The sequence below is a fragment of the Neodiprion virginianus genome, chromosome 7 (genome assembly GCF_021901495.1).
Source record: "Neodiprion virginianus isolate iyNeoVirg1 chromosome 7, iyNeoVirg1.1, whole genome shotgun sequence".
NCBI lineage: Eukaryota > Metazoa > Arthropoda > Insecta > Hymenoptera > Diprionidae > Neodiprion > Neodiprion virginianus.
Genome location: NC_060883.1, coordinates 24,483,249 through 24,495,305, shown reverse-complemented (window position 1 = coordinate 24,495,305; position 12,057 = coordinate 24,483,249). Strand labels below are relative to the sequence as shown.

The 12,057-nt window shown below is 42.8% G+C and overlaps 3 protein-coding genes across 10 annotated transcripts in view; 1 reads left to right on the top strand and 2 right to left on the bottom strand.

The window, feature by feature from the left end:
* The window catches only part of LOC124308337 (band 4.1-like protein 4A), a 53,672-nt gene extending 47,760 nt beyond the window's left edge, over positions 1-5,912 (top strand). For 6 of the 8 annotated variants that reach the window (XM_046770939.1, XM_046770938.1, XM_046770940.1 and 3 more), the window contains 11 exons: positions 1,348-1,468; positions 1,626-1,713; positions 1,807-1,923; positions 2,282-2,806; positions 2,895-3,115; positions 3,237-3,312; positions 3,421-3,515; positions 3,625-3,783; positions 4,287-4,575; positions 5,274-5,380; positions 5,756-5,912. In XM_046770939.1, coding sequence (XP_046626895.1) covers positions 1,348-1,468; positions 1,626-1,713; positions 1,807-1,923; positions 2,282-2,806; positions 2,895-3,115; positions 3,237-3,312; positions 3,421-3,515; positions 3,625-3,783; positions 4,287-4,575; positions 5,274-5,380; positions 5,756-5,792 — 1,835 coding nt within the window. In that variant the 3' untranslated portion in view covers positions 5,793-5,912. The remainder of the gene's footprint in view (positions 1-1,347; positions 1,469-1,625; positions 1,714-1,806; positions 1,924-2,281; positions 2,807-2,894; positions 3,116-3,236; positions 3,313-3,420; positions 3,516-3,624; positions 3,784-4,286; positions 4,576-5,273; positions 5,381-5,755) is intronic. The other 2 variants (XM_046770941.1, XM_046770942.1) reach the window with 2 other exon arrangements.
* Positions 5,488-6,890, bottom strand: LOC124308339 (signal recognition particle 9 kDa protein). The gene is made up of 3 exons (XM_046770943.1): positions 6,632-6,890; positions 6,243-6,311; positions 5,488-6,161 (listed from the first exon to the last, which is right to left on the bottom strand). The coding sequence occupies exons 1-3, from the start codon at positions 6,701-6,703 to the stop codon at positions 6,066-6,068; spliced, it is 237 nt and encodes a 78-aa protein (XP_046626899.1). The 5' UTR covers positions 6,704-6,890; the 3' UTR covers positions 5,488-6,065.
* Positions 6,891-7,288: 398 nt separating this feature from the next.
* Positions 7,289-11,599, bottom strand: LOC124308989 (irregular chiasm C-roughest protein-like). The gene is made up of 6 exons (XM_046772187.1): positions 11,064-11,599; positions 10,624-10,753; positions 9,458-9,657; positions 9,019-9,345; positions 8,425-8,943; positions 7,289-8,154 (listed from the first exon to the last, which is right to left on the bottom strand). The coding sequence occupies exons 1-6, from the start codon at positions 11,440-11,442 to the stop codon at positions 7,565-7,567; spliced, it is 2,145 nt and encodes a 714-aa protein (XP_046628143.1). The 5' UTR covers positions 11,443-11,599; the 3' UTR covers positions 7,289-7,564.
* Positions 11,600-12,057: the final 458 nt, after the last annotated feature.

Here is a 12,057-nt window from a genome sequence, read left to right as displayed (position 1 = left end):
TTATCAACCTTAATTTTTCGTTGCGGTTCGATCGACGACGTCGTGATAAAAAATAATTAATTAAAAAAAAAAAAAAGATTGCCGCTTTTATTCTCTTTCTTTTCGTTAAATACGTCTTTTAATTAAACACGAGCCTAATTGTGTACGTACGACTGACGTCTACATTAACGATCCGAGTTCAGATTTATACGTATCATTTGCACGTATGTCATTCGCACTTCCGGTTTTACGTAATTTCATACCTTGTATAAAATCGTTTGAGAAATGTTCGCTCTCGTACTGGTTTTCAAATCAAGAATCTATAAAACCTTGAATAATCGTCACCTTTTTATAATAAACGAGTTCAAGTTACCCGGAATACTCGTTCGCATACAATGTATGTATAACGTACATACATATATGTATATATATATATATATATATTAAATACTCTATCTTAAACACGTTTAGTAATTAGCCTCGCTTCAACCACTCTCGTATTATTTCTTTTGTAAACGCGTGACCGTGCCAATTAACCGGCCTGTTAATGCGAGCAACCTATCAGTTATCACCCTGCACGTTTATACCGTACGGTAATAACGTTACCCGGGCTCAGAAATATAACATACAGGTAATACGAGTCCGTAATGACAAGGCGTAGAGAAGAATTTAATGGCAAACTATATGGGGTCATAGGATTTGACGAAAAGTAGGGAAAATAAAATTTTGAAGTGTTAAAAAAGAAGTGATAACTGAAAGGCAGAATAATTCCGGCGAGGTGCGGAACTCTTCGTCATGCTAATTGTGAAATTATCATTGTTTATCGACGTGAAAAGGGGAGTTGGCTTCCGTTTTGTACACGTTCCCATGATGACAATTCAAGCCGACTCGAGAAAGATATATACACGGTGACCCAGGACTATCGCCCCACAGGCTGTAACAAATGCGATCCTCGTAAAAATCTCTTTCTCCAATTTCAAACAGCTGTAATTCGCAAACGGCAAATTGACTATACGGAATAAAAAAACGTTTCAGTCGCAGTCCGAATACGTTGGTCGCCTGTGGGTGACAGTCCTCGATCACGTTGTGTGTGCACTATATATACATATACATGAATTATATATACAGTATACATACGTGTACAGAAACGCGGAATAAATTGGGAGGCGATATTTCTTGTATAAAAATTTTCTTACTACATTGTACGTCTGATAATATGGGCATATCGCACGCGATATACGTTGTTACGTGGTGTAGCAGCATACGAGCTGCGATTTAATTATATGGGAGAACGCGTGGTTCCCTGTATACCTGCTTATATTGATATACGAACGAATTCTCACTCTTCGTTTTATTACCCAATTATAGCGGAACTCGGAGACTACGACACGAGAAGACATTCGACGGGTTACGTGACCGAGTTTCGATTTCTCGCCAATCAAACGGCAGAGCTGGAATCCCGAATCGCCGAATTACACAAAAGCCTCGTGTGAGTTGAGAGTTTTATTGAGTTGTTTTCGTTCCATTGCAGGTCAGCTATATGTGTAAATACACATACGTATAGGTATACTCATCGTTTACAGTTGACGCGGATTAGGCATTAGAAAAATTGTGTTATCGTACATTGATCAATTGTTATTATCCAGAGGTCAACTTCCTTCGGCCGCTGAGCTCAACTACCTCGACAAGGTGAAATGGCTCGAGATGTACGGAGTTGATCTGCATCCAGTTTTGGTACGTCCCAAAGACAAGTTTAAGCAACGGTTGTCGCGATAACCGAGTGCATTTTTTGTACGTGATAATTTTAATTTTTTCCCAACTCCGCAGGGTGAAGACAACGTGGATTATTTCCTAGGCCTGACACCGAGCGGCATCATAGTTTTACGAAATAAGAACAAAGTGGGAAACTACTACTGGCCGAGAATCAATAAAATCTATTACAAGGTAGGTAAACACCTAAACACCGTGCACATTTTAGTATAATTAACATCGCACGATACACGCGAATAGTAAAACTGAAAGCAGCAATATAAAAAGTAGTTACACGATAATATTAATACTAATAGCAGGTATATTTTGTGTGGTATTCAGAATGTTTTCTTATTCACCTTTTGAAAGTTTCTCTGCCCCGAAGATATATAACAATTAACGAGGCGGCGCGCTAGTTTATTTCAGTATGCCTATAATACTTGTTGCATGTATAGACATACCCACCTATACGTACAGAGTACGTATCCTACCTGCTGTTGAAAGGCTGCTGCGCTCCGCGCACAAGTATCGTGATTAAAATAATGGCACGTAGGGCAGGTACTTCATGCTCCGAGTGAGCGAGAAAAACTCCGAGGAGCGTACGCACGGTTTCGAAACGCCGTCCCGAGGGGCTTGCCGTCATCTTTGGAAGTGCTGCCTCGAGCATCAGGCTTTCTTCCGTCTTATGGCGACGGGGCCTCCGCCTCTGAGCCCGTACTCCCGGTTCCGTTCCTACAGCCCGCAATCCTCGGGATCCGAGAAGCACCACGGCGCCAGGATACGGAATCCCGCGCCCGCCTTTCAAAGGGCTCCCAGCAGACGCGCCCAGCGACGCGTTGTCGAGGGACAGGAAATGGCCGGACCGTTCGTCGAGGTTCCCGCTCCAAACGCCGTCTCTCATCCCGTACCGGTATCCAGTATTTCGACCTCGAACCTCGCCAACGGTACTCAACAAAACGATACTAGTCCCAGAAGCACCAGGAGCACGAGAAGCGCACCTTGGACCCAGAGTCAACCCAGGGGACTTTACACCTCGTCCAGTCCTCGGTCGGTCCGATCCGCGGGCACCGCGCCGGCTGTAAGTTGCGCTTGGCATTTTTCTTGCTCTTGCTATTAGCCAAGGAACGGAGTCGTTGCATCCTGTACGTTTCTCTGGATTTTTTTAGCTCCTGAGCAGACTCCAGCGAAGGAGTAGCTCAGTGGAGAGCCAGAGTTCGGGAGACAGTCACGGCCGAGGTGGTCACAGGCGGAGGAGTCACAGCCACAGCCACAGTCACCGAAGGCATAGTCGACACTCGGATTGCGAGTCGGAGTTGTCAAGGGGCTCGGATTCGCGGTCCGGGCATCGGAAACACCGTCGGAAACACAGGAGCTCTCGTAACTCGAGGTAACTACGTACGTTTGGTTGACAACCCGTTTCTGGGTGGATAAAAAAGAAATCATTCCGTAACTCGTATTATACAAGGCGTATCGCATATATACATATTATTGTTATCATACTTGCTTAGGCATGAACTCGTCGATTCGGAACCCCAGTGGAGAGAGGCGCAGAAGAGAAAGGGAGAGGGAGTTCAACGAGCTGTGGTAAGCACCTGATATTCCGATCAACGCGAACGGAGCAATTGAATATGAGGCCAGCGGGTGAAGATTAAGTAATTTCGTGCTTTGTTTTTTTTTTCTTCTCTTTATTAGGTGGTGAGTCACACGGAACCGCGGAGAAGGCACAGGAGCAGGCACAGAAGTCCGTCCTCGTCTCACAAGCAGCATTTACCCGATGAGCTTCGAAAGTAAGATTGCGAAAAAGTGCGATAAATTGTGACCAAAATTTTGACTCGTCGGATGCCGTTAAGTGACTGTGTAAGTGGATGAAATTTATTCTTTCTAAAATTCTTTCAGGCACTTGGAGTTTGGCTTGATCGACACAACGGGAATGAGCGAGCAGCAGAGGCGAGAGATTCCGTACACTATCGTCCAGTCGTCTCAGTCGGCAGTACAGAATTCGCAGATACCTCCGATACCTAGATCTGAGGATGTCGAAACGACTGCTCTACCTAGGTACGATGATCTCAAGACAAGCTGCATACTGCACGGACCCCCTCCTATCGAGGACGAGACGGGATCCGTAGTCATTGTTTAAAATTTATATTTTACGTAATAATACACCCAGACGAGAATAGCCTTATCTGTTGTTTCGTTTTTACTCGTTTTTAATTGCATGTGTTTTTTTTTTTTATGCATAAATTTTTTTCTTTTTGTCTCCATTTTTGTATCGATTTTTTTTTATTTATTCCAAGCATGTGTATACATTGTCTAAGCATGCACCCCGCCCCCTTATTTATTCGAAAAGCATGAGTCCGTTAATAAATCACTGATTAACAGCTTGACGCACCCGTTTATTTCATTTTGTACGTATATGTATCTACCTAGCTGCAGGCAACTTTGCTGCTTTACCGCAAGCAAAAACCGCGAATTTTATGTACTGTTATGTTGTGTATCCTATGTCTTTCCCCCGACGGGAACCTTCCTGCAGGCCTAGATTGTCAACGATTCACTTTCAGAATGAACTTCGGATCACTTGGCGTAAGAGAGAGAGAGAGAAGAACCGCTCATCATAGTCGCGATGGAAGTTATAACTTAAGTTCGTCGAGATCTGCGGGTCGAATTGATTCAAAACATTTCTGCGGCGCTAGAAACGAATATAATTCAAGGAAGGAGTTTGATTATCGTCGTAACGGCGGCAGGATATTGATAGGGAATAATATCGACAGCGGACTAGGCGAGAGCACTCCTCACGACTTTTCAAGCTGCTGCTCAAGTTCTGCGGGCAGCACCCGAATTACAAGAGTTGTACGTATTTTGAATTATCCATCAACAAACGCCGAACTAAATACTTCTTTTTCTAATACCGTAGTCTCACATCCTGTGTGTGTTCGTTTTGTGTTTCCCGTATGAAGACAAATTGCCCTTTGCACAATTAAGTAGATAAACTACCTTATTATAAACTATTGCAGATATGAAAACTTGTCGCGACAATTTTACAATGTGTGATAGACTTACAGATCTTCAATCATACCCCCAAGATAGGCTAGAGTTGAATATGACAATTACCTTACTTTTAAACTTCAAAACTGTTTGCAAAACTTGGCTTTCCGCGGATTTTGCTTATTGCTTTCAATATTACTCGCAGTTACCGTATTTTTGCACTTGTAAGAACTGCGTTCTGAAACTTGACCAAACTATTTTATTTTTGATGAGTTTCGATAAAGTTCTATTTTGCGTAATGCTTACGATTGAACTAATACGGCAAAGGTGATCTACGTATTTGTGTGTGTCAAATCTGAGCATTTTATTAGAAGTATAATTTGCAGTGAATATTCTCAGTTGAACTATGGAAATATCCTGGCAGTGTTTCACCAGTTAATTGTTATCATGATGGTTTAAACGAAATTTCTAATGAAATGCTGATGAACAAAACTGTGGTAGACTATTGTATTTATTGATCTGCTGTGTGGTAGTTTAGTAAAAAATAGTTTTCTTTGGTATAGCAGCAAAAGAAATTGGGGGGAGAGGGACGCTATGATCTGTCTTCAAATCAAGAAATCTACCCTCCCGCTGACGCAACTTTGGATGCAGTTCTTCAGCCCATTATATCGTAAGTTTGTTCGCCCCTCCGCGCAGATGCTTCTCTCTTTATCCCATTGTGACTGTAAGAAGCAGCCAAGTACAACAACGATCTTATTTTTTCAATATTGTTTTCACTTTTTTGTTTTCAAAAAATTTATTTCCCTTTGCAAATCGTCCTCTGCCACTTTATTGTGACATAGTTTTCTTCGGTATTAAACAAGAGTGGCACAGGTTACGAGTGAATTGAGTCATGGCGGGTGATTTCTTTTCATTTTCCAAATACACATAATCTATTTCTTGCATGTGGATTTGTAAGTATCTATTGCAATTATGAAAGATAATTAATCCATCCATCGCCGGAATGAAGAACAAGTAATAATTGAACATTTATCTGTTGTTACAGAACTCTGACTCGCCGACACAGAAGCAGGCCGAAATAAGCACCGAGCTTTAAGTTCAAATGAAGAATAATTTCAATGCACATATTGTATATTAAAGAACGAAAGAGAAACTGTTTTTTTTTTTTTTTTCTTTTTTTTATCCCAATGGAATGAAAGACAGAAATGAAAAAAATCTATATGAATATACTATATACATATATGTATCGTCAAAGAAACGGACTTTAGAATCCTTGTGAATACCTTGTTTTTCTTTTTCGTTTCATCCTTTTTTATCGTTATTATTTAAACAATATATTCCTATAGTAATAAATATTAGTTGTCCTTGGACGCCATGTGTCGCATCAGGTTGCCTATGAATTTTTCCATCTTTTTCAGATCTTGCGCGATCTCTGTTTTGTACTGCAAACACTGCAAGTGAAACGATGAACGATTTAGCCACGATTGCGACAATATTACAGCATTTTAACTTGTGCTTTGCGCTTTACTTACCGTACGATTGTCTGTGAGCTTGAGGGATAAAGTACCTTTGTTATGGCAGTATTTCATTGTGTACCGAGCCTGGAACAAACGAAATAACAAGTAAGTAAGACAAAGGTTAACAAGGGTGACATACAAATCATTTGACAATACTTGGAATATTAGTATCTTTACAAATGATCGACTCTTCCTACTTATGCATTCATGTAAATTTATCATCAGCGTCATTGTACACAGCTGGTGTTAACTGTACCGCCACGATCAACATATAGGTTATGATTTGAACAGTTTGGCAATTGACAGAAATTTTGCACCAAGTCAACTTTTAATAAAATCTTATTCATCTATAGGGTGAATAAACTACTGTCAAAGTGGAAGAGAATAAAAGTGAAATGGCAAACCTTCAGTGGATCTTGGAGATATAACCTCTCAGCTACCTTCTCGAATTCTTCCCATGACTTAAGGTACGTCATTATTATTATTGAACCTCCGCGAAACGGACGCGCTTTCGTTTGCTTTCACGTTAATCAACTGTTCTTCTACCGTTAGTCACACGTTTAAATAAACATTCATACTCGTTCAACCAACCTACAAATGACAGAGACGGTTTGTCATGGATCTTTGGGCCACCTGTCTCCACGCGTCGTAAACGAGGAGTCGATCGGTCATAAACTACGAGACTCGTAGACGGGTCTTGCCATTCGCATTTCTTAAATTTCATTCGTCATTTCGAACATCAGGTTCTGAACCTCGATTATCCTCCGTGGTATTGATCGATTAAAAATATCACACGGTGCTTATTAAAAATTGGAATATTACATTTTCACAGTACAATTTTCGTCGCTATCAAAACAAGTTAGTTATCTGCCATTCGCCATATTGCGGGGGATACGTTACTTGTTTGTAAACGATATTTTGACTTTAATTATCAACTTTTATTATTGTTTTTTCTTTATTCATATTTATTTTTTATTCCTATAAAATACAACAATGAAAACAATAAATAATTAAATATAATTAGTATGATAATTAATGGTAATAAAAGCTTATAGGTGTCACATTATGTCAAACAATTATGGTTTAGAAGCGAACGGTAATTAAATTATTAGTGATATTGTACAGATAACAATTAAGGTTTCAGACTCTGTAAAAAATATTTGATCGTTGAAGAAAAACGGACAATGTGTTTTCTACGTAGAAGAATAATCTTTATATAATCAATAATACAATATCCCACGCGTATTATAGCAAGTATAGTGCGTGAAAGCAGCTTTTCGGTAATAATTTGTATCAATACGTGTTTCGTTCAACATACGAAATAACGTTAACGTTCGCTAAACTATCGTTGGAGCCTGCAGAACGACGGGGGCTCTCCTAACTTTCAGCGCTTCTGGGCTCATCGGCGACCTAGTCATAGCCGCCTGTTTCGAAATGTGATCGTATCCGTAAAGAACAGCGAGCGGGCTTTCGTGCAACGTCTCTTTATTGTTAGCCAGAGGTTTGGTCTGGTCCTGGCTAGCTTGCATCTGAGACTGATCGGCGATTCTCTGCCTGTCGACGGTAGACGTGGGACTGTAAAAAGCGTCCGCCGCAATGCTACCCTCCTCAACTTCCTGGCTGTACAAATCGGTTCGTTTAGACCTGAACGCGGCGTAAAGACAGATCGCGAATAGCCCGAGGAGAAACAAAGTCCCGACAGCCGCGGCTGCCGCGATCAATCGTGTCCCCATCGGGTCCCGCACCAGCAAAAGAACATTCGTCGAATCCCTGCCCTTCTCGCTCTCCACCAGCAACGTGTAAACCCGCGCGTCCTCCTTCTGCAAATCCTTTATCTCGAGCTTCGCCCAGTAGCAATTCGTCACCATCTTGTTCTCGATAATCGGTTCCAACGGAAGCGCTTCGTACTTCGGCGGAATGCTTTCTCCTGGAAATTCAATCGCTCGGATATTAAATTGCTACATGCAACTCTCCGTAGTAGTAGTACAAGGAGATTTCTGCGTACAGATCCGAATGGTGACCTTTTACCCGCTTCACAGCTCAGCCACAAACCCTTTTCTTCGTATGGGGGTTTTCCTCATTTCGATTGACTGTACCGATCACCGGAAAAAGGTGTCGTGTCTTTGTGTATCGGGATCTGCACTTAGAACTCTCCTTCCATCCCTACTCTCCACCACCGCAATCGAACATCACTCACCAGCCCTGATGTGCGAGCTCCCCCACTGCCAAGCGACGAGGCGAGGTGGAGGCCTGGAGCAGAACCGGGACCTCAGTCTGTGAACCGGTTCCCCGGCCCACCCGATGGACCGGATGTCGCCCCCGTCCGCGGATTCGCCAGCCGACGAGGCCCCCGTCTGGATTTCGGGGGGTCCTGTGACGTGGAGGACGTAGCGAGCGTCGCTCGACGCCTCTCGACGTACCCCGTTTATCACGTTGTAGGCGACGCATCGGTACTCACCCTCGTCGGACCATTGGACGTTCTCCAGGCGCAGACGACGCCCGGCGTCCCCCGCCCGGTCGCCCGGGTTAGAGATCATCTCGGTGTTGGTGCCCCCCCGGAGGTGGACCCATCTGTACATCGCCGAGGGATTCGCGTCGAACAATTCGCACTCGAAGGTGTCGAGGCTTGAACCCAGGACGGCAACGACCGCCTCTTCCACCTTAGGCCCCCCTCCATCTTGTCGTCTGTCGTTAACGGAAGTCGCTCTGGGACCATCTAGGCAAGAGGATGATGTTATTATTGACAATTATTCTTCTCCAAGTCTGCAAATTTCGTTTTTTCCGCGCTCACATTGGACGTCGAAACGGTAGTGAGCGGACGGGCTTTCGCCGATCGTGTTCGACGCCTTGCAGGAGTAGAGGCCCTTGTCCGTTCGTTTTACAGGCTCGAATGGGAGCTCTGATAATCCCATCATTCCCGGAATGCTGGAGTTCGTTCGATTGTCCCTGGGGAAGACGCTGTTCTTGAACCCGACCACCGGCTCCGAGTCTTTGTACCACTTGACCACTGCGGGAGGATTCGCGTCCACGAGGCACTTCAGACTCAGGAAACTCTCCGAGTCTTCCAACGCCGCAGCGAGAGACCTTGGGACCGTTTCCAGCTTAACTTCCGGTGAATCTGACGAACGGAGGAGTATTATGCGGGAACAGAGGGTGAATATTCATGCGTCGCATTGTTGCATTTTATTTTTTTCTATCGCTTTTCATTATCGCCTGGAGATCAAACTTACAATGAACGTCGAGCTTCGACTCCGCCACAGCTGGCACCGCGGTGGTCGGATGAATACTCAGGCACCGAACAGGCTTTCCGTGATTTGCCCTTTCGCCACGGATTCTAAGGAGGCTGTGGGCCGCCCAGGTCTTCGGATTGTCGACCTCCGTCGCGTTGGTTTGGTCCTTAAGAGGCGCAACTTCGCTACCACCTACGTACCTGCGCAAATGATTGTTGAATTGGGTATTTGCATGATTTTTATATTTCTTAACTTTTGATGTTTTTCGATTCTATAAATTTTTTTAGAATTTTTGAAAAAAAAATATTTTGTTTTTGTTTATAAGTATTTAAATAATTTAATAAATAAAAAAAAGGCAATATTTAAATGAATAAGTAGCTCCATCTCGCGTATGTGACGTCACAATGCTGAATTTTTTTGAAATTTTTAGCGCCAAGTTCTCCTGTAAGCACGCCGTGCGTGTAATCAGCTGTTGCTCTGTGTTGTGATTGATGAAAAGAACGTCTGATAGTGCTGTTTATTATAAACTAAAGTTATTAAATTATTTAATATGTCATTAAAAAACGATTTTTGTTGGTGTATAGTACCAACTTGTAAAAATACTCAAACTAATGCTTGCTTAACATTCTTAGTATAATACATTGACGTGATCATAACCTCCACACAATTATCCGTGTGAGTTCAAAAAAAAAAATACCACACAAAAATTGATTTCTATTTCAATTATTTTCACCGAAGTCTGACATTAATTATACAATGTATCAAACTTAAAGTTTAAAAAATTTACTTAAAATTTTTTTAGCGCTAGAAAATATTGTACATTACTCTTTGTGGATTCAAATAAACGCGCCAGTAGCAGCACAATGACGTCAAACCAATCACATTCCGTTTTATGTCACGTGACTTTTATGTGATTTAGGACCACTTTTATTTATTAAATTATTTAAATATTTATAAACAAAAACAAAATATTTTTTTTTCAAAAATTCTAAAAAAATTTATAGAATCGAAAAACATCAAAAGTCAAGAAATATAAAAATCATGCAAATACCCAATTCGGTACATTCTGTATCTGTAATGACATTCTACCCGCGGTTACAGGTCTATACGTATGAACATACATCTAGATTCAAGAAAATCACAGATAACACGTATTCTTTGCGTACCACTTAATCAGCGCAGGAGGATTTCCGTATCTAGAGACACAGGACAACGTTGCCTCTTGACCCTCCCTCAGAGTAAGGATTGAACCCAAGACTGTGCCTTCGACTTCGAGGCGCGGTTTTCTCGGGCTTACTGCAACGGAAGGATGATGCGTTCGTGCGGGTATCTTTTTCATCGACTTATTGAGATAGTTTGGGAAATTGAAAAAGTATCATAGCCAGTCTATCGGTAGGTGACGGTTCGCTTAATCCAGCGCGTATGTAGGTTTAAAAAAATCCCAACTCCTTCAACATGAATGAGGAAACGTGCTTCAAAGTTGAGAGAAGGCTGATGTGACGTGTGCGTAGAAAGAGGGGTCAACTGGTTCGTGACGGAATAGAGAACCGATCCGAATTAGAATTTGAATAGGAGAATGAAATCCGATGGGAGTTATAAATCCTACCTCTGACGAGAAGGCGAGCCGGGGGGGATGTGAGGGCGTCCTGACGGGCAAAATCTCCGGGGGTGACCTGGCACTCCCATTGACCGTCGTCGAAGTCAAGGGATGCCCTCTTCACGAGGATGGAACAGTCCCCCTCGCGATCGCTCGCCCACTCATATTTTCCCGGATGAATGCCCACCGGTTTCCGGTCCTTCTGCCACACACACTGCCCTCTTTTGTCTTTCACCCTGCACCTAAGACGAACGTCATCTCCGGAGGATACTTCCTGATACAGAGCTGGCGTTTCTTCGAACCTCTGTTCTCCGGTAACGAAAATTTCTCTCGCCGTAATCACCCACAGGGCGAATACTGTTAGGTAGCTTCCGGATTTTACGCTCATTTTTCAAATCGACAATGTGTGATTATTACTTGCGCGTTTGATCGAGCGGTTATAGGGAAAAATCGAAATCGACGGGTTACGTCGAGCGCTTTGGGATTTAGCTTTCGAAATTTAACTCTCTCGACACTGTCGCCTCACATTTTAACGACTCGGTCACTCTTCTGCGAACAAACTGACACTAGCGCAAGTATTGAATCGCACCCTTCCATCACTTCGCAAACGGACCGGCGTACTTCCGACCGAGAACACCTGTTGCGTATTGCCACCGAGTAATAATTCTACCTCGCCATATGTCTCCCCTAACTAACAATGAATGGCGCGTGCGGCACAATCCAGGGTATATAATTTTCAGAAGTCGCTTTCTTTTTTTCAATTTTACTCACCTCCGATTACAAGTAAATTACAATTTTTAACACAAAATTATGCAAATACGAGAACTATCGTATTCGTCAGCTCTTGCGCTACCATTTTCGGTTTAATTCGGCACAGGTAGCCTCGCGAATGAACCTCGAGAAGAAGTCGCTAGACGATTTACTTCCTGATTTTCACTCGTTTGCGTGTATGCGTGCGTAGATGTGCGCGGGCTGCGATAAGAGGCAAGTCACAAGTCACAAT

Coding starts and splice junctions, on each gene's coding strand:
- LOC124308989 (XM_046772187.1), bottom strand. CDS start 11,442: ATGAGCGTAAAATCCGGAAGCTACCTAACAGTATTCGCCCTGTGGGTG. Junction 9,346..9,457: donor GTCGAAGCTCGACGTTCATT/GTAAGTTTGATC, acceptor TCCGTTCGTCAG/ATTCACCGGAAGTTAAGCTG. Junction 8,155..8,424: donor GAGCTCGCACATCAGGGCTG/GTGAGTGATGTT, acceptor TTGAATTTCCAG/GAGAAAGCATTCCGCCGAAG.
- LOC124308339 (XM_046770943.1), bottom strand. CDS start 6,703: ATGACGTACCTTAAGTCATGGGAAGAATTCGAGAAGGTAGCTGAGAGG. Junction 6,312..6,631: donor ATCTCCAAGATCCACTGAAG/GTTTGCCATTTC, acceptor CGTTTGTTCCAG/GCTCGGTACACAATGAAATA. Junction 6,162..6,242: donor AGCTCACAGACAATCGTACG/GTAAGTAAAGCG, acceptor TTTCACTTGCAG/TGTTTGCAGTACAAAACAGA.